The 21,895-nt window shown below is 35.4% G+C and overlaps 4 protein-coding genes across 6 annotated transcripts; 2 read left to right on the plus strand and 2 right to left on the minus strand.

The window, feature by feature from the left end:
* Positions 1–1,971: 1,971 nt before the first annotated feature.
* On the minus strand, positions 1,972–3,560 carry LOC108857481 (30S ribosomal protein S10, chloroplastic). The gene is made up of 4 exons (XM_018631470.2): positions 3,226–3,560; positions 2,950–2,988; positions 2,309–2,644; positions 1,972–2,191 (listed from the first exon to the last, which is right to left on the minus strand). The coding sequence occupies exons 1-3, from the start codon at positions 3,448–3,450 to the stop codon at positions 2,333–2,335; spliced, it is 576 nt and encodes a 191-aa protein (XP_018486972.1). The 5' UTR covers positions 3,451–3,560; the 3' UTR covers positions 1,972–2,191; positions 2,309–2,332.
* A 973-nt stretch (positions 3,561–4,533) lies between these two features.
* On the plus strand, positions 4,534–10,128 carry LOC108856926 (ABC transporter C family member 3). The gene is made up of 8 exons (XM_018630831.2): positions 4,534–6,986; positions 7,066–7,152; positions 7,444–8,079; positions 8,170–8,334; positions 8,404–8,913; positions 9,032–9,337; positions 9,424–9,727; positions 9,825–10,128. The coding sequence occupies exons 1-8, from the start codon at positions 4,611–4,613 to the stop codon at positions 9,932–9,934; spliced, it is 4,494 nt and encodes a 1,497-aa protein (XP_018486333.1). The 5' UTR covers positions 4,534–4,610; the 3' UTR covers positions 9,935–10,128.
* Positions 10,129–13,761: 3,633 nt separating this feature from the next.
* Positions 13,762–17,687, plus strand: LOC130512714 (putative DUF21 domain-containing protein At3g13070, chloroplastic). The gene is made up of 13 exons (XM_057010965.1): positions 13,762–14,555; positions 14,879–14,976; positions 15,069–15,162; positions 15,273–15,350; positions 15,475–15,578; positions 15,745–15,826; positions 15,914–16,053; positions 16,144–16,286; positions 16,363–16,454; positions 16,535–16,600; positions 16,728–16,844; positions 16,954–17,133; positions 17,231–17,687. Exons 1-13 carry the CDS (start codon positions 14,022–14,024, stop codon positions 17,486–17,488), a joined length of 1,986 nt encoding a protein of 661 aa, XP_056866945.1. The 5' UTR covers positions 13,762–14,021; the 3' UTR covers positions 17,489–17,687.
* Positions 17,688–17,803: 116 nt separating this feature from the next.
* On the minus strand, positions 17,804–21,458 carry LOC130494442 (uncharacterized). Of its 3 annotated transcripts, none has more exons than XM_057010968.1 (7): positions 21,441–21,458; positions 21,264–21,305; positions 19,134–19,295; positions 18,796–19,056; positions 18,630–18,711; positions 18,360–18,556; positions 17,804–18,233 (listed from the first exon to the last, which is right to left on the minus strand). In XM_057010968.1, exons 1-7 carry the CDS (start codon positions 21,441–21,443, stop codon positions 17,955–17,957), a joined length of 1,026 nt encoding a protein of 341 aa, XP_056866948.1. In that variant the 5' UTR covers positions 21,444–21,458; the 3' UTR covers positions 17,804–17,954. The 3 variants fall into 3 exon arrangements, with proteins under 3 accessions (XP_056866948.1, XP_056866947.1, XP_056866946.1); XM_057010967.1 differs by lacking the exons at positions 21,264–21,305; positions 21,441–21,458 and adding exons at positions 19,671–19,711; positions 19,745–20,559 and having other exon boundaries at positions 19,134–19,278; XM_057010966.1 differs by lacking the exons at positions 21,264–21,305; positions 21,441–21,458 and adding an exon at positions 19,671–20,559 and having other exon boundaries at positions 19,134–19,278.
* Between the last annotated feature and the right edge of the window lie 437 nt (positions 21,459–21,895).

The raw sequence follows: 21,895 nt of genomic DNA on the forward strand, positions 1-21,895 counted from the left end.
AAAGAGATATGTAAAAGATTGGGCTGCAAGCAAGTTGAAAAGTCTGTGTTTTGTCAGTCAATGACTACTAGTCTTTGTCTCACATTATCAATATAATAGTATATGCTTTCTCTCCTGGTAATAATGGCATTATAATATGGTCAGTTATCAAAGGACCAGCAAGTCCTCAGTCTAATATAGGTATGAACATTAAAAAATGTAACCCAAAATCCAAACCAAATTCGAATAAAAAATCTAATACATACCTGATTTTGAAATGTAAAAAAAATAACTAAAATAAACTTTGTAAAATATACTAAAATGTTACTAACTAAACTCGAACAAATAAACAAATTAAAAAAAAAAATCAAAAGACTCGAAAGAAATTTGAAGAAACTGATCTAATTTCTAAAGTAATATGCAGTATAAAAATATACATTTCAAATATTTAATTTCATATTTATTTTATATAATATTTTTAAAATAAGTATTTAAAATGTAAATGAATATTTTAAAATATCTAATTCTATATAAATAAATATTTATTTCTTATGTTTTTCTTATAAATTTAGATTTTACTTCGAATATATCTGAACCAACCGATATAACATGAATCCTAATAGTAAATAATTCTTTTATAAATTTTATGATATTATACAAATTAGAAGCGAAACCAATGTGTTATATTTGAAGCTGGTCTGTATTTACAAATTTAATAGAATGGAACATAAATTCAAAATACTATCTAATAATAAGACTTTTATTAACGAACGTCTATGCCTAATCTAAGCACGTAAACTCTAAGCCTTATTATTTATTTGAACTGAATCATAATTAAGCCTTTTTATTCCACCACGAGATTCTTTTTATTCCACAACACGAGATGGAGCCATGTGGATATGTTCATAATCATAGATACTGGGCCGTAAAGTACTTCACGAGTCTTTGTCCAAACTTTTCCTTTAGCCACTTGCACGTAAATGGGCATAGTGAAAAGTCTAACGCATTCACACATGTTTTGATAGGAAAAAAGTTGTTTAGCTTTTGTTAAATGGAATCTTTTTCATTCTAGTAATTAACAGCTTCTGCTGAATTTGGAGTCTGAACTCTTTGTATACTCTTCCTCAAGCTTTGAGAAAGAAGACAACTTGGTGATTTTTTTTTTTTTTATACTTGGTGATCTTTTACTTATGGTGGTCAAGATTCTCAAGAAGAGGCGATCCTAGAATGAAGTAAGCCCGCTTACTAAACACGAATAAACATGAGAAATTAATTAAACTATCATATTTTTAGTACTATTTTTCATACTTACGTTTACTATATTTATCTTTAATTTTAAATAGACAAATAAATATTTATATTATATCCATATAGTTAACTAATCAACTTAAAGTTTGCATTTGAAGAGCGAGGTTTTGAAAGATAGGTTTTATGATTTTTAAAATAAATAATATTTAAAATTATTATATTTAAAATTTAAAATAGCTTAAAATAAATTTTCCGAATTTCAAAAAGAGATTTGAAAATTTGAAAAAATTATAAAAAATTTGAATTTAGAAACACATAATTCAAAAACTAAAAAAAAATATTATTTCATATCTTTATGGATAGAAATTTGAATTTAGAAACATGTAATTCGAAAACTATAATTATCTGTATTTATATATCTATAAAATATGGATAGAAGATTATTTTACCTCTTTAATGAAATTTTGAAAATGACGAACATGAAAACTACTACAAAAAATGAGGTAAAAGTAAAATCCTTTGATAAACATTCTAGTTTATAAGATTATATAAATAATGACTTATGATTGTAATATTCTCCAAGTTAAATAATATTGGTTAGCTGAATATCTATACATACTGCCAAATTAGTATTTCATGGTAAACTTACTTAAGTTTGCGGAAAAACCTGCCACACTAATTATATTAGTGAAGTTGCTTTCATGATTCCAACTTATTTTTTTAGTAATCTCCTCAACTTGTAAGTATATTTTAACTTTCCTCGTTTCTGTTCATACTGATATTCAAATAAAGATCCGAATTAAATACAAAAGAAAAAATATTGTAATTAATAAAAGACCAAAGATCACTAACAGAAAATACTCATTACAGAGGCTCTCAAAAAGAGTATACAGGAGGGCTTACAAGTTCTAACCAACGTCGTTGATCTGAAACAGTCTGTTCATGCAATGCAAGTTCCCATCACCTGTGAAGAAGAAGAAAAACTTTGGTTAAGAACAAGCATCAAGACATTGTGAGGTAAGTTATAATTTGATAAAATACTTAGCGTGGATAAGCATCAAAAAGAGCTTTCCTTTCTTACCATTGTAGTAGTTACCCCTGATCTTCAGAGCTTGACCTCGACATCAACACCAGCAGGAAGATCAAGTTGCATCAAGGAATCAATGGTCTGAGCAGTGGGGTAGAGAATATCAATCATCCGCTGGTGAGTCCTGATCTCAAAATGGAACCTTGCATCCTTGTGGACGTGAGGAGACTTGAGAACACAGTAGATACGCTTCTTGGTTGGCAATGGGACAGGACCCATCGTCTTAGCATTAGTATTCCTCGCAGCGTCAAGTATCTGCTTGCATGAGTCCTCAATAAGAGGCACCCAGTACGATCTAAGCTTGATCCTAATCTTCTGCTTTGGCGCCATCTGCTTACAATAAAACATAACTCAACTTTAACCAAATAAAACAATGAATCTCCCACAAAAACCTCCAAAGAAAACATAACTCTGGTGTGAAAATATTTCAACTTCAGTAAAATTACACAACAGCACTCTTATCTAAACATGATAGTGGTCTGAAAACTATCTACGTAATGTCATTTCTAAATATACAGAAGACAGCTCTGAGTAATGTAAGAACACAGTGAGCCAAGACTCCATAAAACCTCCAAAGCTCATCTAAAAAAAGATAAATTTCATGTAGTGAGATCACTAATTGCAACGGAACATACCTTATCCGCGTCAACGCTGATCGAGGAAGAGTTCGAAACCTGAATCAACACCACAGATACAAAGACAAGTATGTAAGATAAAAAAAAGTCCAACCAGAACAAAACACTAAACACCATAAAGGGAGCAGCTTTATTAGCAAATACGGTAGAAAAAACCGACAGGATGATGCTATATGTCTAAATGATTCAGACAAAAAAAGACAAGCTGTTCGGTACATGTCTGCATTGTCTTTACACACAATCAAGAACCAGAGAGAGGAGAATATGTATGTATACCTCGGAGGAGGGTTCGTCGAGAGTTTCTGGAGATAGGGTTTCGGGAGCTGCGAAGACCCTCTTCGTCGTAAATGATGATGAGATGGAGGGTTTGTTAATAAGGACGATGCCGCTATGTGTAGGAAGCGAGGAGAGCAGAGAGACCTTCTGTCTGGTAGAAGAAGACGAAGAGGTGGGATTGGAGAATGAGGGTAACATGAACGAAGCTACAGAAGAAACCGCCATTGATTTTCCAAACAAAAGAATCGATTTTTCTTCTTCTTCCTCCTCCAACTCTGAGCAGCGCTCTCCAAGGATGATGAATGTATAGTTTTCTCTTCCGCAGCTTCGCTTCGAGGATTATCCATAAGCTTGTTTTATATATGGACCTTAAAGCCCACTTAATAAAACAAACGGCCCACTATAATAACTATCAATGTAGACCTATATAAAATCCAGTCTACCAACGACAATATTCGGTTTGAATGACTTTTTAATTTTTAATTTGGTTTAAGTCATCGTCTTTAAATTGCATTGCGACACCAGTATTGATAGGTTTTATATTGGTAACTTCTTTTCAACCTTTTTTCTTGACATATGATAATGTCCTATACCTGATGAAGATATGCCAAGTGTCAAATTTTATTATTTTTTTTTTGTAAAAACCTTACTTTGTTCATATTCTTCTTCCCTTTTACAGATGACGAACTAGTCTATTTGTATATAATGATTACCATATGATAATGTATGGTACTGTTCGTTCTATTTTATTATTAGTGTGTCAAGAATTCTGACTAGAAAAACATATGTATAAATGTGACATAAACGGATGAAGGAACATTGAAGCTTGAATCATAAAAACAGGAGGAAGCCACCAAGGACAACTTCATTTTCAAGAAAAAAAACTAAGCAAAATCTAAGCAGTGGGATTAATGTAATTTTTTTTGTAAATGCTTTGAGACTTTTCTTTTGATGCCATTGACATGATGATGCAAGTGGCTAAAGGAAAAGTCTGGACAAAGACTCTTTTTAGGAAAAGTACTTTTGCGGCCATGGTTCAATCTCGTGGTGGAAATAAAAGGCTCATAAGCTGGGTTACATGATTAGACTATGGACTTGTGTGGGTATCTTCTTCAATCGCTGACTATAATGTCGTTATGATAAGGAAAGAAAATCATGTATTACGAAATGAGATAGTGAGACAGAAGACTATCATTTTCATTGACTGACAAAAAGAAAAATAAAGACTTTTCAACTTACTTGCAGCTCAATCTTTTACATATCTCTTGTATAAGTACTTCTCCTTCGTGATGTCAAAAAAAAAAGTACTTCTCCTTCGTCCAAAACTCTCTCTGTACTACCAAATCATTTGAAAACAGAGAGAGAGAGAGAAACAGAGCAAAGCTATGGACTTTCTGGGTTCCACGAAAGATAACGGTATGTTAACAACGTTCTTGTCCTTCTCGGAATCTAGTTCTTATCTTATGGAACCAAGATTTGTCTCTGGTTTCTTGCACGCTGTTTTCTTGCTGGTTCTGTTTTGCTCATTGGTGCTTAACAATGGTTTTGGTTCTGTTGTTACTGAGAGGTTAAAAGATAGAAGAGGGTTCGGGTTTAAGTCGGTTCTGTTTTGTAGTTTAGCTTTGTCTCTCTTTAACCTCGTGTTGATGTCGTTGAGTTGTTTCTATTGGTACGGGAGTGGTTGGTCAGACAATGAGCAGCTAGTTTCTCTCGTCGTCTTTCTATTACCAACGGTGTCTTGGGGGGTTTTGTTTGTTTGCTTGCATCGTTGCACTGATTATGAGCATAGAAAGTCTCCGCTTTTGCTTAGGATCTGGTTCGTTTTCTATCTCTTGGTTTCATGCTACTCTCTTGTGGTAGACAAGAGAGAAGAGACCGTACATGTTCATCTTCTAGTGTACGACATAGTTGCTGTTGGTGGTGCTTTGCTTCTCTGCTATGTGGCTTTCAAGAAAGCCAGAGTAGGCAACAACAACAGCAACAGCAATGGAGGTCTGGAAGAGCCACTCTTGAATGGAGCTTCTACTGTTGGTGGTGGTGAGGGGAGTGATGAGGCTACTCCTTACTCTAGAGCTGGCATTCTCAGTCTCTTGACTTTCTCTTGGATGGGTCCATTGATAGAGACTGGAAACAAGAAACCCCTTGATCTTGAAGACGTTCCACAGCTTCATGATAGCGACAGTGTAGTTGGGTTAGCACCTAAGTTCAAGACTATGCTTGAGTCATCATCAGATGGTGGTGATGAAAGTGAGAGTGAGATAAGTGGCGTGACAACGTTCAAGCTCATGAAAGCGTTGTTCTTTTCAGCTCAGTGGGAGATACTAGTGACTGCACTCTTTGCTTTCATCTACACGGTGGCTTCATACGTTGGACCAGCGCTCATTGATACATTCGTCCAGTACCTCAACGGACGTAGGCAGTACAACAACGAAGGGTATGTGCTAGTCATCACTTTCTTTCTCGCTAAGCTTGTGGAGTGTCTTTCGCAGAGACATTGGTTCTTTAGGGCACAGAAGGCTGGTTTCAGGATGAGATCTTCCTTGGTGGCGATGGTATACGAAAAGAGTCTGACTCTTTCATGCCATTCAAAGCAAGGACGCACAAGCGGTGAGATTATAAACGTCATGGCTGTGGATACTACGAGGATTGTTAATTTTAGTTGGCACATGCATGATCCATGGATGATTTTGTTACAAGTTGGTCTAGCTCTATGGATCTTGTATAGGAATCTTGGATTAGCTTCAATAGCAGCTTTGATTGCAACCATTCTAGTAATGCTAGTGAACTTTCCATTTGGGAGGATGCAAGAGAGGTTTCAGGAGAAGTTAATGGAAGCTAAAGATCGCAGGATGAAATCAACGACTGAGATCTTGAGAAACATGAGGATTCTCAAACTTCAAGGATGGGAGATGAAGTTTCTGTCCAAGATATTTGATCTTAGGAAGTCTGAGGAAGGTTGGTTGAAGAAGTATGTGTATAACTCAGCTGTTATAAGCTTTGTTTTCTGGGGAGCTCCTACTTTGGTCTCAGTGTCCACCTTTGGTGCTTGTATACTTCTTGGCATCCCACTTGAGTCCGGAAAGATACTCTCAGCGCTTGCAACGTTCAGGATCTTGCAAGAGCCAATCTACAATCTTCCAGAAACCATCTCCATGATTGTGCAGACCAAAGTCTCTCTTGATAGAATTGCATCTTATCTCTGCCTAGACAACTTACAGCCAGATGTTGTAGAGAGGCTTCCTCAAGGAGGTTCAGACATAGCTGTGGAAGTGAGCAACAGCACTTTATCATGGGATGTCTCAGCTGAAAGCCCAACTTTAAAAGACATCAACTTCAAGGTCCTTCCTGGGATGAAAGTTGCAGTTTGTGGTACTGTTGGCTCTGGGAAGTCAAGCTTGCTTTCATCTATACTTGGAGAAGTACCAAAGATATCTGGAAGTCTTAAGGTTTGTGGGACAAAGGCCTACGTTGCACAATCTCCTTGGATTCAGAGTGGTAAAATTGAGGACAACATCTTGTTTGGTAAGCCTATGGAAAGAGAGAGATATGAGAAGGTGCTTGAAGCATGTTCTTTGAGTAAGGATCTGGAGGTACTCTCATTTGGTGATCAGACTGTTATAGGAGAGCGTGGGATCAATCTGAGTGGTGGACAAAAGCAAAGGATACAGATTGCACGTGCTCTCTACCAAGATGCTGATATTTATCTGTTTGATGATCCTTTTAGTGCTGTGGATGCTCACACAGGGTCACATCTCTTTAAGGTACTTCTTAGCCGTTAGTGTGTGATCTTTTTTTTTTTTAATTGCATCATATTGAGTTTCATTATTATTGTTCTTACAGGAAGTTTTGCTGGGGCTTTTGTCTTCAAAATCAGTTATATATGTAACTCATCAAGTTGAGTTCTTACCTGCTGCTGATCTTATACTGGTATGTTAATACATAATAGTACTCTCTCTGTTTCATACAAATAGTGTCATTTTACTTAATTTAAGCTTAATTTTGATTGTAAATGCCCTGATCTTATCAATTATTTATTTCAAACATTATTGGTTAAACAGAAGGAATAATTAAGGATATAAATACATTTTAATCATTTGCTTAATTTATGTAAAAAATGTCAAAATGACATGGAGAGGAAGTATTAGTATCTTTTATCTTTTCAAAATTGTGTAACTGAGAACAAGTGAATATTCCGGAATTATCTGTCTTGTGTCTCAGGTCATGAAAGATGGAAGGATCAGCCAAGCTGGTAAATACAATGATATCCTCAGCTCAGGAACAGATTTCATGGAGCTTATAGGTGCACATCAGGAGGCTCTTGCAGTAGTTGGTTCTGTTGATACCAATTCTGTTTCTGAGATAGCAGCTTTAGGTGGTCAAGAAGGTGCTACTGGTTTTGATGTGAAACAAGAAAGTCAAGATGTGAAGAACGATAAGCCAGACACTGAGGAGACCAAAAGACAACTTGTGCAAGATGAAGAGAGGGAGAAAGGTAGCGTTGCTTTGGATGTATACTGGAAATATATTACATTAGCCTATGGAGGAGCTCTTGTGCCTTTCATAGTGTTGGCACAAGTTCTGTTTCAGCTTCTACAGATTGGTAGCAACTACTGGATGGCTTGGGCTACTCCTGTTTCTAAAGATGTGGAAGCTCCTGTGAACATCTCAACGTTGATGATTGTTTATGTTGCTTTAGCCGTTGGAAGTTCCCTCTGCATTCTCGTTAGAGCTACACTTCTTGTCACCGCTGGTTACAAGACTGCTACTGAACTGTTTCAAAAGATGCACCACTGTATCTTCCGCTCGCCCATGTCTTTCTTTGATTCCACACCGAGTGGAAGAATCATGAATAGAGTATGTCTCTGGACACTATAGTTATATCAGAGTCTCTATATATATATATCTCTGTTTTGTTGATCAATGTTCCTTATTTTTATGCTACAGGCTTCTACTGACCAGTCTTCAGTGGATTTGATCATACCATATGAGTTCGAAGCAGTTGCTATCACAGTCATTCAGCTTATAGGAATCATTGGAGTTATGTCTCAAGTTTCTTGGCTTGTTTTTCTTGTCTTTATCCCTGTGGTTGCTGCCTCCATATGGTATCAGGTACTTTTTTATTCTAATCTAGTAGTCCATATAGATTGATTCTGTAATAATAATCTTTCAATTTTGCAGCGTTATTACATAGCTGCAGCAAGAGAACTTTCACGTTTAGTCGGAGTATCCAAAGCCCCACTGATTCAGCATTTTTCAGAAACGATCTCAGGGTCAACAACCATCAGAAGTTTCAACCAAGAATCAAGATTCTGTGGTGACAACATGAGGCTTAGTGATGATTTCTCTAGGCCCAAATTCTATTTAGCTGGAGCAATGGAATGGCTTTGCTTTCGACTCGATATGTTATCTTCACTTACGTTTGCCTTTTCACTGGTTTTCTTAATCTCTATACCTACTGGAGTGATTGATCCAAGCCTGGCGGGACTAGCAGTGACTTATGGACTCAATTTGAATACCATGCAAGCTTGGCTTATATGGACTCTCTGTAATCTCGAGAACAAAATCATATCTGTAGAGAGGATGCTTCAGTATGCAAGTGTACCTAGTGAACCACCTCTTGTGATAGAATCAAACCGGCCTGCGCAATCATGGCCTTCACGTGGAGAAGTAGACATCCATGATCTCCAGGTACCAAGATTACATGTTTTTTTTTTTAATTATGTTATTACAAACTATGAGAATATTACATAAAATTTTATATTATAGATCTCCACTTGTTCTTAACCATTTGTGACATATTGTTTAGGTTCGATATGCTCCACATATGCCACTTGTGTTGCGAGGAATAACATGCACATTCAAAGGAGGTTTAAGAACAGGGATCGTTGGAAGAACAGGTAGCGGGAAATCGACTTTGATACAAACACTTTTCCGCATTGTGGAGCCTTCAGGTGGAGAGATCAGGATAGATGGAGTGAATATATTGACCATAGGGTTGCATGACTTGCGTTTGAGGCTTAGTATTATACCTCAAGATCCAACCATGTTTGAAGGAACTGTGAGAAGTAACTTAGACCCTCTTGAAGAATACACTGATGATCAAATCTGGGAGGTGTGTTGGTTTAGTTTCTTTCCACCTTTCTTTAACTAGTAAGACACACTGTTCATTCTTGAGTATTGATTCATTTGTGTTCTTAGGCTCTTGACAAGTGCCAACTAGGTGACGAGGTGAGGAAAAAGGAACAAAAGCTGGACTCATCTGTGAGTGAGAATGGAGAGAACTGGAGCATGGGTCAGAGACAGCTTGTGTGTCTTGGGAGAGTTCTTCTCAAGAGAAGCAAGATCTTGGTTCTTGATGAAGCTACTGCTTCTGTTGACACAGCAACTGACAATCTGATCCAGAAAACGTTGAGAGAACACTTCTCAGATTGTACAGTGATAACCATTGCACACAGGATATCTTCGGTTATTGACAGTGACATGGTTCTGCTTCTTAGCGATGGTTTGTCTGAAACTATTTCAAATCATTTGATAGAACTTGTGCTTTTGAACAGATGAATCATTGAGGCAGTGTGTTGTCTTTTTGTTAATATGTGCAGGGATCATTGAGGAGTATGATTCTCCGGTGAAGTTGTTGGAGAACAAGTCTTCATCTTTTGCTAAACTAGTAGCTGAGTACACCACAAGATCAAGTTCAAGTTTTGATTAAACCTCTATTTTCCTAGTGATGACGTTGACAAAAAAGTTAGGAAGCATGAGTTTCAGTCTGAATTTGATTCACAAGATATCATACTTGAAACCTTTTGTTCTTACGTGTAAACTCTGTAATGTCTGAAACCAAAAAAAAAACAGCGGTTCTGCATTGCTACTTTATGTCAAATTAAATAAGAAATGCTTAAAATTCTTGTTAAGTCTCCCGATTCACTTGAATATAAAAAAGTTTCCGTTCTATCTCATATTAGACCAAACTAAACCGGAGTTGGACAAATCCGAAAACGAATAATATAAATGGGCTGAACGTGAAGAAACAGAAAAATGGGTTTAGAGTTCTTGTCAGAAGACTAGTGTAAGTTGGCATAATCAAATGCAAAATATTAAGCTCAATTAACGGAATCACGTGGTGCGCACAAGTCTACAATATCGATATGTGAGGTGTTTTTGGTTTCGGGGCATCGTTTCTAGACGTGAATGTTGCAGTCTATTATTCAATCAACTTCTTGGTCTTATTCTAACATAATCTTTTTTCACGTCCGAGTTTTACTAATCTAAAAACATTCACGTCTTTTGCTTGATTTCTGATAGCTCACTGGGCCAGCCTGGATACAGGACTTGGTAAACGATTTGTAAGATATATGGACCAATTTGTTGATTAATTAAGGAGGGGTTATTGGAACATGAATTTTTGTGGACTTTGATGATTTTAATAGTTGAGAGGATTTTTCAACTTAACTAGATTTAATAAATTTTACACATAGATTTTTATAACTTGTGTATAGAATTCTATTGATTGTTAAAATTTTAAGGTAAGAAATTAATGGTGGCAGGTAAAAGTGAAAAAAATCATTTCAATCATTAAGAGGCAAAATGCTACTATATTCCCTCGATATATAAATAATACAAAAATAAATAATAAATAAAATGTTTATTTTTATAATTTTGAAATATATTTTAAATTTTTTAACTTTTTATAAAAAAGTTTCGATTTTTTTTTTCAAATTGTTTTTTCAATTCTTTTTGAAATTAAAAATATGTTTTAATAAAACTATTTTTTTTTACTTCTGTTAATTTTAATAGTTATTTTCTATTTTTTAAGTTGTGATTTGTATTATGTTAAAGTTGTGATTTGTATTATTTCATTCTTCAATTTTGTATGTTTTTGTATGTGAGTGTATTTTATTACATTGATTTCGGAAATTTTATGGGTATAGATGATATTCTCAAAGTTGAGTCTTATGAATTAAAACAAAGAAAATTTACATCCTAATAACAATCAATTTTCATAGAATCTCAAAAATCAAAATGAAAACTAAACTTTTCCAATAACAAAGTATTTTGAGTGAAATTTAAAAGTCACTACCCAATAACAATAGATTCTACTCAGATTTTAAATATTCATAAACCAATAACAATGCAATCTCAAAATTTAATAACTTCTCTAGAATTCTTTTACCAATAACCCCCCGCCCCACAAATTTTGATTAGTTTGCATTAATATAAGGTTAAATGAAATCAGTTTTATTTGCATTATTCTTTGTATTCGTTTAATTACATTATCTAGTTCCAAATGTTAACATATTTATTTACATTTTCTTTAACATACACATAGTGGTAGACACGTCGTGGTTGGCATTAACAGTCAATGGTAACACGATTCATGCTTTACATTGTAATTCTCCTCCATTGCCTCCTCAAAAAGTAATAAAAACTTAAATCATTGAACATTACTTGCACGTTTCTTCACTAATTATAATTTATACCATCGTTTTTTCAATGACTTCATCTAACAATCAAAGAAGCAAAGGAATCAACACATCATCAACAATAAGAAACGGAATCGAGATAGTGATGCTTACCTTTCATCTTTTCCTCAGCATTCGAAGCTTTTGATTCTTCCTCCTCCTCCACATTGGACATCTCCACACCATCTTCTTCCAAAATAGCTGCAAACGTCCTTTATGTCGAAGAACGATGAAGTTTCCGTGCATTGGACACTTCCCACACTTCTGAACAAAGCCGACATATTCGCTCTTCTTCTTCTTCGTAGTTACTTTCCTCATGCCTCGAACAAAAACGACGAAACGGAATCATGAGACGCAATGAAGTCAAAATCAGTTACGAAACAGAAGAACTGAACAGAGACGCGGAGGATACACGGCAAGCAACGAACGATCATCATCATCATAGATGAACAAAAATCAATCCGAATCGAACTATCATCATCATAAAACAAATTGAAGCAAAGGAATCAACACATCATCAACATGCTTAACTTTCATCTTTTTCTCAGCAGTAGAAGCTTTTATATCTTCATCAACATCCACATTGGATGAATCAACGACTTCAACTAACAATCAAGGAAGCAAAGAAATCAACACATCATCAACAATAAGAAATGGAACCGAGATAGAGATGCTTACCTTTCATCTTTTCCTCAACAGTTGAAGCTTTTATATCTTCCTCCTCCTCCACCTTGGATGAATCAACGACTTCATCTAACAATCAAAGACGCATCTAACAAGTTTTTCTACTTTCTTTGGTGATATGATGACGATGAAAAAAAAAACTTACCATAGTTTTGTTTTAAAAGCTTTTGTTTTTAGTTATGTAATTTGTAATGTTTTAAGTTAAGTAAACCGATGATTCTTCATCGTTACTTTTTTTTGGCATCAGTTCATCGTTACTTTGAATTCAATAAAAGATTAGGTGTTGTTGCCCGCACATGCGGGCATACGAATATTTATTAGTTTATATATTTTATTAAAATATGTATGCTTATTATTGTATGAAATTTTTGAAAACACTAACATATTAAAAATATTTTTGATTTTGAAATCTTATACTTTTGTTATCACTTATTTTTACTTATATTTTTCTCATATTTTCCATTTTTTTGCATTATTTATATTTTTCATTACATATATTTTGCTTATCTATACTATTTAAACATAAACACTAAAAAAAAAACTACTTACAAAAAGTAATAGTTGGATCAATATATTTATTGTTAGATTGAAATAAAAACAATATATATTTTAATTAAAATAATATGATTAATATAAGTTCATTTTATTTTAATATATATTTTTAGATTTTGGATAATTATTATTAATATTAATTTTAATAATTTATCTAATCAAAAATATTAAAATTCGTTTTTTATTTTGTGGTTAATTTATATTTTATTCATGAGGGGTATAAATGATATTGACCATTCTAATTTTTTTATTTTACAATATATTTCTAGATTTTGGATAATTCTTATCATTATTAATTTTATTTACTTATGTAATCAAAAAAATAAATTATTTTTATTTTGTAGGTAATTTATATATATATCCTTTAAGAATGTAAACAATATTAATTACTTTAATTTTTTATTTTAAAATATATTTTTAAATTTTGGATAATTCTTATCATTATTAATTTTAATCAATTACTTAATCATAAAATTAAAATTTGTTTATGGACAATTTATATATTTATTCATTAAGAGTATAAACGATACTAACCAGTCTAACCGGGAGAACTCCGTTGCAAAAAATCACTTCGCAAATAATAGTATAGATAGATGTTTCATTCTTCCGATTGAACTTTGTGACTAACGTACCGGGTCCGAACCATCTTCTTTGTTGAAGATCCATCCGGATTGGTTTACTAACGGCCATTTTTTTTGATCAACCGTTTACTAACGGCCTATGAACAAACATGACCGGTTAAAACAATGCCTTTTTGCGTGGTTGGTTTCGAACGACAGGGGTACTAGTGTCATTTAACAAGCTATGCCACTTGCTCCTGACTTGGGTCTGAAAAAAAACCTCACCATTTTTTGGCTGCCGTGAGGGGAGAGGGTTATTCTTCTAAGCTATGAGCCCTACCGCACAGTTTCAAACTCACCATCTCGTTCTCACCAAACAGATAACTGTACCAACTCTTCACGCTTCTTAGCATTTAGAGAGGAGCCGTCTTATCTCTCTTCCTACTTTGGCTCTTCCCACACGTTTCGTAACTTTGGTTTCTTGGTGTGCTCTGTCTTTAAATTCCTTCTCTCTCTAGGGTTCTCTGGTAATCAGATTCTTATGGCACTTGAATTATCGGTTCTGGGTCGGTCCGTCATTGGCGCAAAAGCCTCAATTTTGAAGAAATGTGATCAAAGATGGAAGCTTTCAGGAAGACTTCACTGTCCTCCTGTCGTGTTGAATCCTCCTTCTAAAAACTGCAACTTGAGTTTCAGAAGTAGTAGTAGTAGTAGTAGTAGCTTTATGCTGTTTAGCTCGAGTCAATATCACGAGAGTAGTCAACAAAGTTGTGATTCCGGTGAGAAAGAGGTGGAGTCTATCAAGGTCTTGTTGAAACGTGGGATTGTTGTAGGAGCAGTGGTGTGTGGTGTTTTCTTATACGGATGCAGGAAGGTGTTGGCGTCGGCTGGTGTGGTGGAAGCAGGGTATGAGGTGTTTGGTCAGAGCCTAGTCTTGTTCAAGAATGCTTTGCCGAAGATTTACCAGGTCCTTAGGGTTCTTAGAGAGCAAGGTTTAATATTGGCTGCTTTGCTCAGCCTCTCAGCGTTCTTCTCTATGGCAGAGACTTCCATTACCACGTTGTGGCCGTGGAAGGTAAAAATCATATTCTCCCACTAGTACTGATTGTGAGCTTCTTTCGTGTAATGACAATGCTGAAAACATGTAGCACGCCGTTGAGTTAGTTGTTTTGAATCTTTATATTCTCTATTTATTGGCAAGAACATGTGGTTTAAGTTAGGAAACGTGAAACTTCCATGGATTTTGAATTTGAGATTTATTTGAAGGAAGATACAATTGTGAAATCTTGCCCCTGAATGTTTTCTGAGAGTGCATTGTGTCACCTCCTGTCTCCTGCCTGGTCTCTAATGTTTTTATTGGTATTGAGTTATTGGTGTTTGATTCGTGGTTCATTTCAGGTGCGTGAGTTAGCTGAGAAAGAACCTGAGAATGGTGTGTTCAGAATGCTCCGTAGTGATGTTACCAGATTCTTGACGACTATACTTATTGGAACAACGTACTGTTTCTTTCCTAGTCCTAGATGCAATTTTTCTCTAGAGGATTGCTTGAAAATTCGTCTCTTATCTTAGGTTTTGTGGTTGATCTCAGTGTTGTGAACATCGCGGCAACTGCTCTGGTTACAGAAGCAGCAACAGCTATATTTGGAGAAGCTGGTGTTAGTGCTGCCACTGGATTGATGACAGTACGTATAACTTTTTCAATACTTTGTCATATCTTTTAAATTTTAAATCCTCTATTTGGTTTAGTGGATATACTTTGATCAGCATCATCACTTCCTAAATGGCTATATAGGTGGCGATATTACTATTGACCGAGATTACTCCAAAAAGTGTCGCTGTTCACAATGCTCAAGAAGTTGCAAGGCTTGTGGTAGGTTTCAATCAATTGGCATTGGTTCACTTTACGTGCATACCTATTGGATTTGCTCATTTTGACCCTCTGATAGGAAGTAGTAGATTACAACGTGACTTATGTTGTCTGACTGTGCATCTAGGTCAGGCCAGTGGCGTGGCTTTCCTTAATATTATATCCTGTCGGCAGAATTGTCACATATCTCTCAATGGGAATACTGAAAATTCTTGGTTTAAAAGGACGGAGGTATATATCATCCTAGACATGTTTTAGTGTCTTCTTTAGTTTTTTTTTTACATGCTAAATAGAAAAGTATAATTGATTTGGTTTGCTGCATTGTCATGCCTTTCTCTTCTTTTAAAGTTGGCAGATCCTAGTTATATAATCTCTTGTTTCTGTTTGTGTGTGTCAGCGAACCTTATGTTACTGAAGATGAGTTGAAACTAATGTTACGTGGTGCAGAACTAAGTGGCGCCATTGAAGAAGAGGAACAGGTATGAGCTCTCTTGTAATCTCTTTAGTTTTTCATTTCAAAGTTCTATACCATACCCAATACATTATTATAATGATTGCTTCTGCAGGATATGATTGAAAATGTGTTGGAGATTAAAGACACCCATGTTCGAGAGGTGATGACTCCTCTTGTTGATGTAGTTGCAATTGACGCCAGCGGCAGTCTAGTTGATTTCCATAGCATGTGGGTGACACATCAGTACTCGAGGTAACACAAAATTTCCAAAAGCCTTCTGTCTGAATCCCTTTCCCTTCCTTGGAGAGATTATTGATCAAAGCTCAAATGTTTTCTTCTCAGGGTACCCGTTTTTGAGCAGCGTATAGATAATATAGTGGGAATTGCATATGCTATGGATCTTCTAGATTATGTTCAGAAGGGTGATCTGTTAGAAAGTACTTCTGTGGGTGACATGGCACATAAACCTGCCTACTTCGTTCCAGGTAATTATCTCTAGGCGTTTGATTACTTCACTGGGAAGAAGTTCTTATGATATATGATATATGATATATTATGCAGATTCTATGTCAGTTTGGAATCTTCTTAGAGAATTTCGCATAAGAAAGGTTCACATGGCAGTTGTCCTTAACGAATATGGTGGAACCATTGGAGTATGTGCTACTCTCCTTTCTATGCTTCTCTACTCTCTCTTCCACAGTTTGCTAATCTCTCTCTCTTTTTGTTTCTGCAGATTGTAACTCTTGAAGATGTGGTCGAAGAGATTGTTGGTGAAATATTTGATGAAAACGATTCAAAAGTAAGTGGTCCTTGTTTCAACTCTTTTGACCTGCTGATATGATCAAACCTATCTTATTAGTTTTCCCATTAGTAAGGTTCTATTTCCATTACTTTAATTTCCGGGTTTTATGATTTTGGCTCAATAGGAGGAGATTCAGAAGAAAACAGGGTATATTGTGATGAGAGACGAGGGGATATATGATGTTGATGCTAATACATCGATTGACCAGCTGTCAGAAGAGCTGAACATGAAGATGCCAGAGGTAATGTAACTTTTAGCAGCGGCTTTGATACCCTCTTTAGTGCGCATTCCTCAAAGCTTCTTGAAAACTATTATAGACCCTTCATTTTTGTTTATTTTGTGGGAAGCAGGGCATACAGTATGAGACAGTCTCAGGCTTTGTGTGTGAGGCCTTTGGGTATATCCCAAAAACTGGAGAAAGTGTGAAGGTTGTTCTTGAGAAGGAAAACAGGGAAGAGGAGGGTGAAGAAGAGGAAGGTAAACAGGAGAGACAAGAGCAGAAAGAAAAGCACCAAATCTATAGAGTTGAGGTATGAAGTGGTCTCGTAATCACAAATTTTTCCGGTGATTGTACAAAAGCATCTTTGTTGATTTGAACTGATAATTAAAGTCTTTTATGATGTACAGATACTAGCAGGGAACGCAAGAAAAGTGAGTGCTGTCCGGTTTGAAAGAGTCAACGACATGGATCAAGTGTCAGAGGCAAAAGATGTAAGAAGCATGGTTCCTAAGTTCGTAAGGAAATGGAGCAGCGAAGAGGATGATGGTAACTCCACTTACCAAGAGAAAACATGGAGCAGCGAAGACGATGATGGTAACTCCACTTACCAAGACAACAAACCAGAGAACGCTGTCTCAGATGAACATGTAATGGCTGATAAATAGCAAGAAACAACAATGACATTGAGACAACAGTTCCTTTTTTTCTTCTCTATGCTGCATTTTTCAATTCTTCTTTGAAAAGGAGAGACGAACAACAGACATTAGAGACTTCAAAGCTGTTTAGGAGACAGAAGACCACAACTGTGTCCAAGTTCGGTCTAACTGTAAACACACAATATAATAAGAAAGTTGTTTCAATTTATATTCAAGCACACATGTGAAACAGAAACGGATGGTCATATCTTTAGAGCTTGACTGTGTTTTAAAATCCTTCACGCACATGTAGTGTCTTCCAGGAGAGGTGTACAAAACTTTGAAGATACAGAGCTCATATGGTCAGAGCCATCGCATAATATATCTTTTTTATGTGACAGTATTCACACGTCAAATCACTTCTACAAACAACTCTCCTATCACACAAGCTTAGGAGGAGTCGCATATGTTTCATCAAACAAAATCTATACACGAGTTAAATACCAACGTTCTGGGAAGTCTGACTCTGCTGAGCTCCACGCTTTCTCAGCTTTGTCAAGAAGTAAGCCAATGCAACCTTTGCACCTAAGGCGGAGTGACCACGAGACAGGCAAACTGCACTACCAACCGCACCTCCCACGAGTAACAGACCCTTTGCTAACTGTTTCTTCGAAGGCTTTGTCAACAGTTTCTTCCTTTTGGCTCCTTCACCTGTAATGATAGTTCCCGAGGAGTTTGTGATGTCATCTGTCTGATTCTCTAACTCTGATGGAATCTGTGGGATAACACAAGGTCAAAAGAATCAGTTTCACAACACTAATTTTGAGACAAGGCACAAACTCTTAACACCCGACTGTAAAAGTGAGCTCAGGTTAGATTAAAATTCATTAGCATCTCTCACCTTTTGCATTAAGCTAACAGCAGATATAGTGGGCCCTTGGGGTCTATGACTGGCTGCAATGTACTTACGAAGCGCACTGTCCATCTTACAAACGTAACTCCATATGCCTCTTGAGAAAGCAAGCTTCGCCATCTCAACATTTAATCCAGCATCTTCCTGGTGAAACATGTGGATCTCACAAGCATCCCTACCAGGAACTGCACAAGCTTTTAAGTTCAGCTTTTGGTAATATGGTTTAGATGCAAACATCATCATCAAGAGAACAATTACCTTTCTTGATTCGCCAACCAGATCTGAAATAACTTACACGTACATACTTCCTCTGCTGCGGCACCATATTGTGATCACATTCCTGATAATTACCAAAGAGAAACAGATATAATAAGTTAAAGAGGAGAGGTCAATAACAGATAGTATATAATATAGACTGTGTTACCTTGATGAAACAATAAAACTTATCTTTCCCCTCCCACAACCTCCAAGCTAACACATACTCCCTTGGTGTCAACAAAGGAAACTTCTTTATGGTGCGACCAATCTCTATTCCGCTGTTACTATCAACCTGCAACTGCTCATGCTCGACCACAGTCTTATCCCACTGTTTCCTGTACTCATTGTCCATGTAAAAGTCCCTCAGAACCTCTGGCGAGCAGTCCTCAAACACCGTGGTGCTTAAGTACTTCATAGGACCACCATCCTACAAGAACCATAGAGCATAAAACTTAGTTATCTCACTTGTCAGACATTTTAAGGATTGAAAGCTTTGGCTATTACTTGTGGTTTGCAGCATTTGGCAGTGTAAGACACGCGAGGGTTGCTTTTCTGAATAACATCCTCCCAAATCTCGGTATCATCACTTCTCTCCCCCAGTTTTTCAATAAGGTCTTTTAGGTCTTCATCAGAAACAAGTGTGGAGATTCTGCAAAAGCGTATAGTCTATATAGATGATGAATCTCCAAAATCATCAAAGAGTACACAAGACTAAACTCATCAAGTAGACAACTTTAAATGAGATCAAGTAAGCACAAAGGAGGCTAAAGTTTATTAAAAGAGAATTAAATACTGAAGGTTGAGGACAGAAACCACAACAACATGTAATATTAGTTTCACTCGAACATATGAAACCTCCGACATGATAGTTTCCAATTGAGCTAACTACTTCCGATCAAAGTTTACAGATTTGAAAGCTAAAAACAATTACAGAATCATCCATTGATCTACACAACAAAAAAAAGAAGATCTAAAGTTTATAGCTTTGAAAATTTTTAACATGGAACAAGAGATGACAAGTAAAATTGCAAACCCTCTTACCTTGATTGGGAGCTCATCAGAGATTGAGAAGCTGATACAGCAGAGGAAGAAGAAGAAGAAGAAGAAGAAGAAGAAGAAGAAGAAGAAGAAGAAGAAGAAGAAGAAGGAACATGACTAAAGAATCGAACTTTCCGGAGAATCTGGCAGAGAAGAATGAAGATAAGTGCGAAGATGGTGGCAGAGCAATAACGAAAGACTCCATCATCGCCGTAAGCTCGCCGGAAAAAGACCTCGGAAGAGGAGAAGCATAGAGCCAACTTCGATAGGACGTTGCCACTATTCATCGTTATCCCGAATCTCTCACGGTGTTTGTATATTCGCGCGTGGGACTCGACTCGTCTGGTTTAGGTTGCAGAGTGGCAAAGGCAGCCGCGAATCATTACAAATGGTTCGGGTTTTTCTAGCCTGTTCGGACTTGAGATTTTTCTTTCTTTCTGGTCCTTTTATGTTATTTTTTTTGTTACAGTTTACTTCCTTTTTGTTATTATTATTTACTAGAGATTATGTATTAAACCAAAGTTGGTTTAGTAACCAAAATATGTACAAATCAAGTTGGTTTGAGAAGGGAATCAGTGAGGCGTCGCTAAAAAGCGACTTATGAATAATACTAAAACGCTCAATAGCGAACGCTATGTGTACCTCGCCTGGCTTTCAGGTGTCAGTGCGATGGGCACACCGCTACACCTCGCCAAGCGTCATGGCGATGAAGGCATTCGCTTTTTAAAACCAAGAATATTGTTCCATAAAAAATCATAAGCTAATATTTTTTTTTGTCATAAACTAATAATTGTTATATAAGTTCGAACAAAAAAATGTATTGTTTATTGTGTATATTCATGATAAAATTCATCTCAGTTTTTTTAACACTTCAAGATATTTTTGATAATATTACTATTGTTTAGTAAAATTATATCTATTTTTTTAATTCTGTAGAACATAAATAATATTATAAATCATGTAAATTGGCTTTGTAAAGTTTATGTAATATATATATATAGTAAAATATAAAAAGGAAAGTTTTTATTATAACTCCATGAACCAAGAATATTGCTCCATAAAAAAATCATAAACTAATCATTTTTATATAGTTTATATAAGTTCAAACAAAAAAATTAAATTGTTTATTGTGTAAAAAATATAGATATAATTTTACCAAATAATAGTAATACTACCAAAAATATCTGGAGTGTTAAAAAAAATTCCAGATGAATTTTATCATGAAATGTTCTGTAGAACACAACTAATATAATAAAATCATGTAAATTGGTTTTGTAAAATTAGTAATGTATATATAGTAAAATCTGAAAATGAAAGTTTTTATTATAACTCCATAAAATAATAGATTTTGATCGTCTCAATATTATTAATTTATAGAGTTTTACCATATATACTAATCAAATATTTTAAACCAAATATTATTTTAATATCAGAAATTAAAAAAAAAATATATATATATATATATATATATATATTTATAACTAAAAATTATAGAAAAATCCCGCTGCGTAGCGCGGGTAATTACCTAGTTGTTCTCAATTAATCAAACACAATAATGTAAAAACAAAAAAAAGATCAAAAGTTTCAGAAACTTACCTTCATAAATGAAGCTCCAACGTTCGAGAATGTTAATGGCAACTGCGATGATCGTCAATAATAGATGTTCGAGAGATAAAATTTGGTTAAATAAGAAAATCGAATCAGGATAAAAAAAATGAAAAAGGAGGAATAGCAAACTGGTTATCATATAAAAACAGAGGAAGAGATGCGAACCATGGGTCACGACTCCATTAACAGACGCAATGCTTTGCTACCGACACAAAGCTTTGGTAGCGTCGTCTTTGTCTATACAAAAGGTAAGTTTAATCTCGACCCTTGGATTAAAAGCTTTGGTAATCTCAACCATTGGATTAAATTCTATTTTAAAAAAAGATGACATCACCTAGAAGAAGTAGAATCCTTGGATTAAATACCAAATCAATCTGAACCATTAGATCTTCATTTTATTTTCCTATAAAAAAATGCTGATGTCAAAGAAAACAAAAACTGGTTTGCTATTATATATAGATTTATTTGCCCTCTTTATCAGATTATTTTCTAAATAGTCCATCACCATTTAGTGATAGATTCTACAAAGGTTAGGATTATCTGTTAGTTCTATTTAAACTCTATCAGTTCTATTTGCGTCATTTTAAACTTTCTAACGTTAAGACATCAATAAAACCTTA

Source organism: Raphanus sativus, chromosome 5, assembly GCF_000801105.2.
Source record: "Raphanus sativus cultivar WK10039 chromosome 5, ASM80110v3, whole genome shotgun sequence".
Taxonomy (NCBI): domain Eukaryota; kingdom Viridiplantae; phylum Streptophyta; class Magnoliopsida; order Brassicales; family Brassicaceae; genus Raphanus; species Raphanus sativus.

What these genes read in the sequence shown, in the direction of transcription:
- LOC108857481 (XM_018631470.2), bottom strand. Translation starts at nt 3,450, where the DNA reads ATGGCGGTTTCTTCTGTAGCTTCGTTCATGTTACCCTCATTCTCCAAT. An exon ending in TCGACGAACCCTCCTCCGAG is followed by an intron (nt 2,989 to 3,225) that starts GTATACATACAT and finishes GTGTTGATTCAG; the next exon opens with GTTTCGAACTCTTCCTCGAT. An exon ending in TCAGCGTTGACGCGGATAAG is followed by an intron (nt 2,645 to 2,949) that starts GTATGTTCCGTT and finishes TATTGTAAGCAG; the next exon opens with ATGGCGCCAAAGCAGAAGAT.
- LOC108856926 (XM_018630831.2), top strand. Translation starts at nt 4,611, where the DNA reads ATGGACTTTCTGGGTTCCACGAAAGATAACGGTATGTTAACAACGTTC. An exon ending in CAGGGTCACATCTCTTTAAG is followed by an intron (nt 6,987 to 7,065) that starts GTACTTCTTAGC and finishes TTGTTCTTACAG; the next exon opens with GAAGTTTTGCTGGGGCTTTT. An exon ending in CTGCCTCCATATGGTATCAG is followed by an intron (nt 8,335 to 8,403) that starts GTACTTTTTTAT and finishes TCAATTTTGCAG; the next exon opens with CGTTATTACATAGCTGCAGC.
- LOC130512714 (XM_057010965.1), top strand. Translation starts at nt 14,022, where the DNA reads ATGGCACTTGAATTATCGGTTCTGGGTCGGTCCGTCATTGGCGCAAAA. An exon ending in TTGATGAAAACGATTCAAAA is followed by an intron (nt 16,601 to 16,727) that starts GTAAGTGGTCCT and finishes TTGGCTCAATAG; the next exon opens with GAGGAGATTCAGAAGAAAAC. An exon ending in TGAACATGAAGATGCCAGAG is followed by an intron (nt 16,845 to 16,953) that starts GTAATGTAACTT and finishes TGTGGGAAGCAG; the next exon opens with GGCATACAGTATGAGACAGT.
- LOC130494442 (XM_057010966.1), bottom strand. Translation starts at nt 19,954, where the DNA reads ATGAATAGTGGCAACGTCCTATCGAAGTTGGCTCTATGCTTCTCCTCT. An exon ending in CCAAATGCTGCAAACCACAA is followed by an intron (nt 19,057 to 19,133) that starts GTAATAGCCAAA and finishes TGGTTCTTGTAG; the next exon opens with GATGGTGGTCCTATGAAGTA. An exon ending in AGTTTTATTGTTTCATCAAG is followed by an intron (nt 18,712 to 18,795) that starts GTAACACAGTCT and finishes GGTAATTATCAG; the next exon opens with GAATGTGATCACAATATGGT.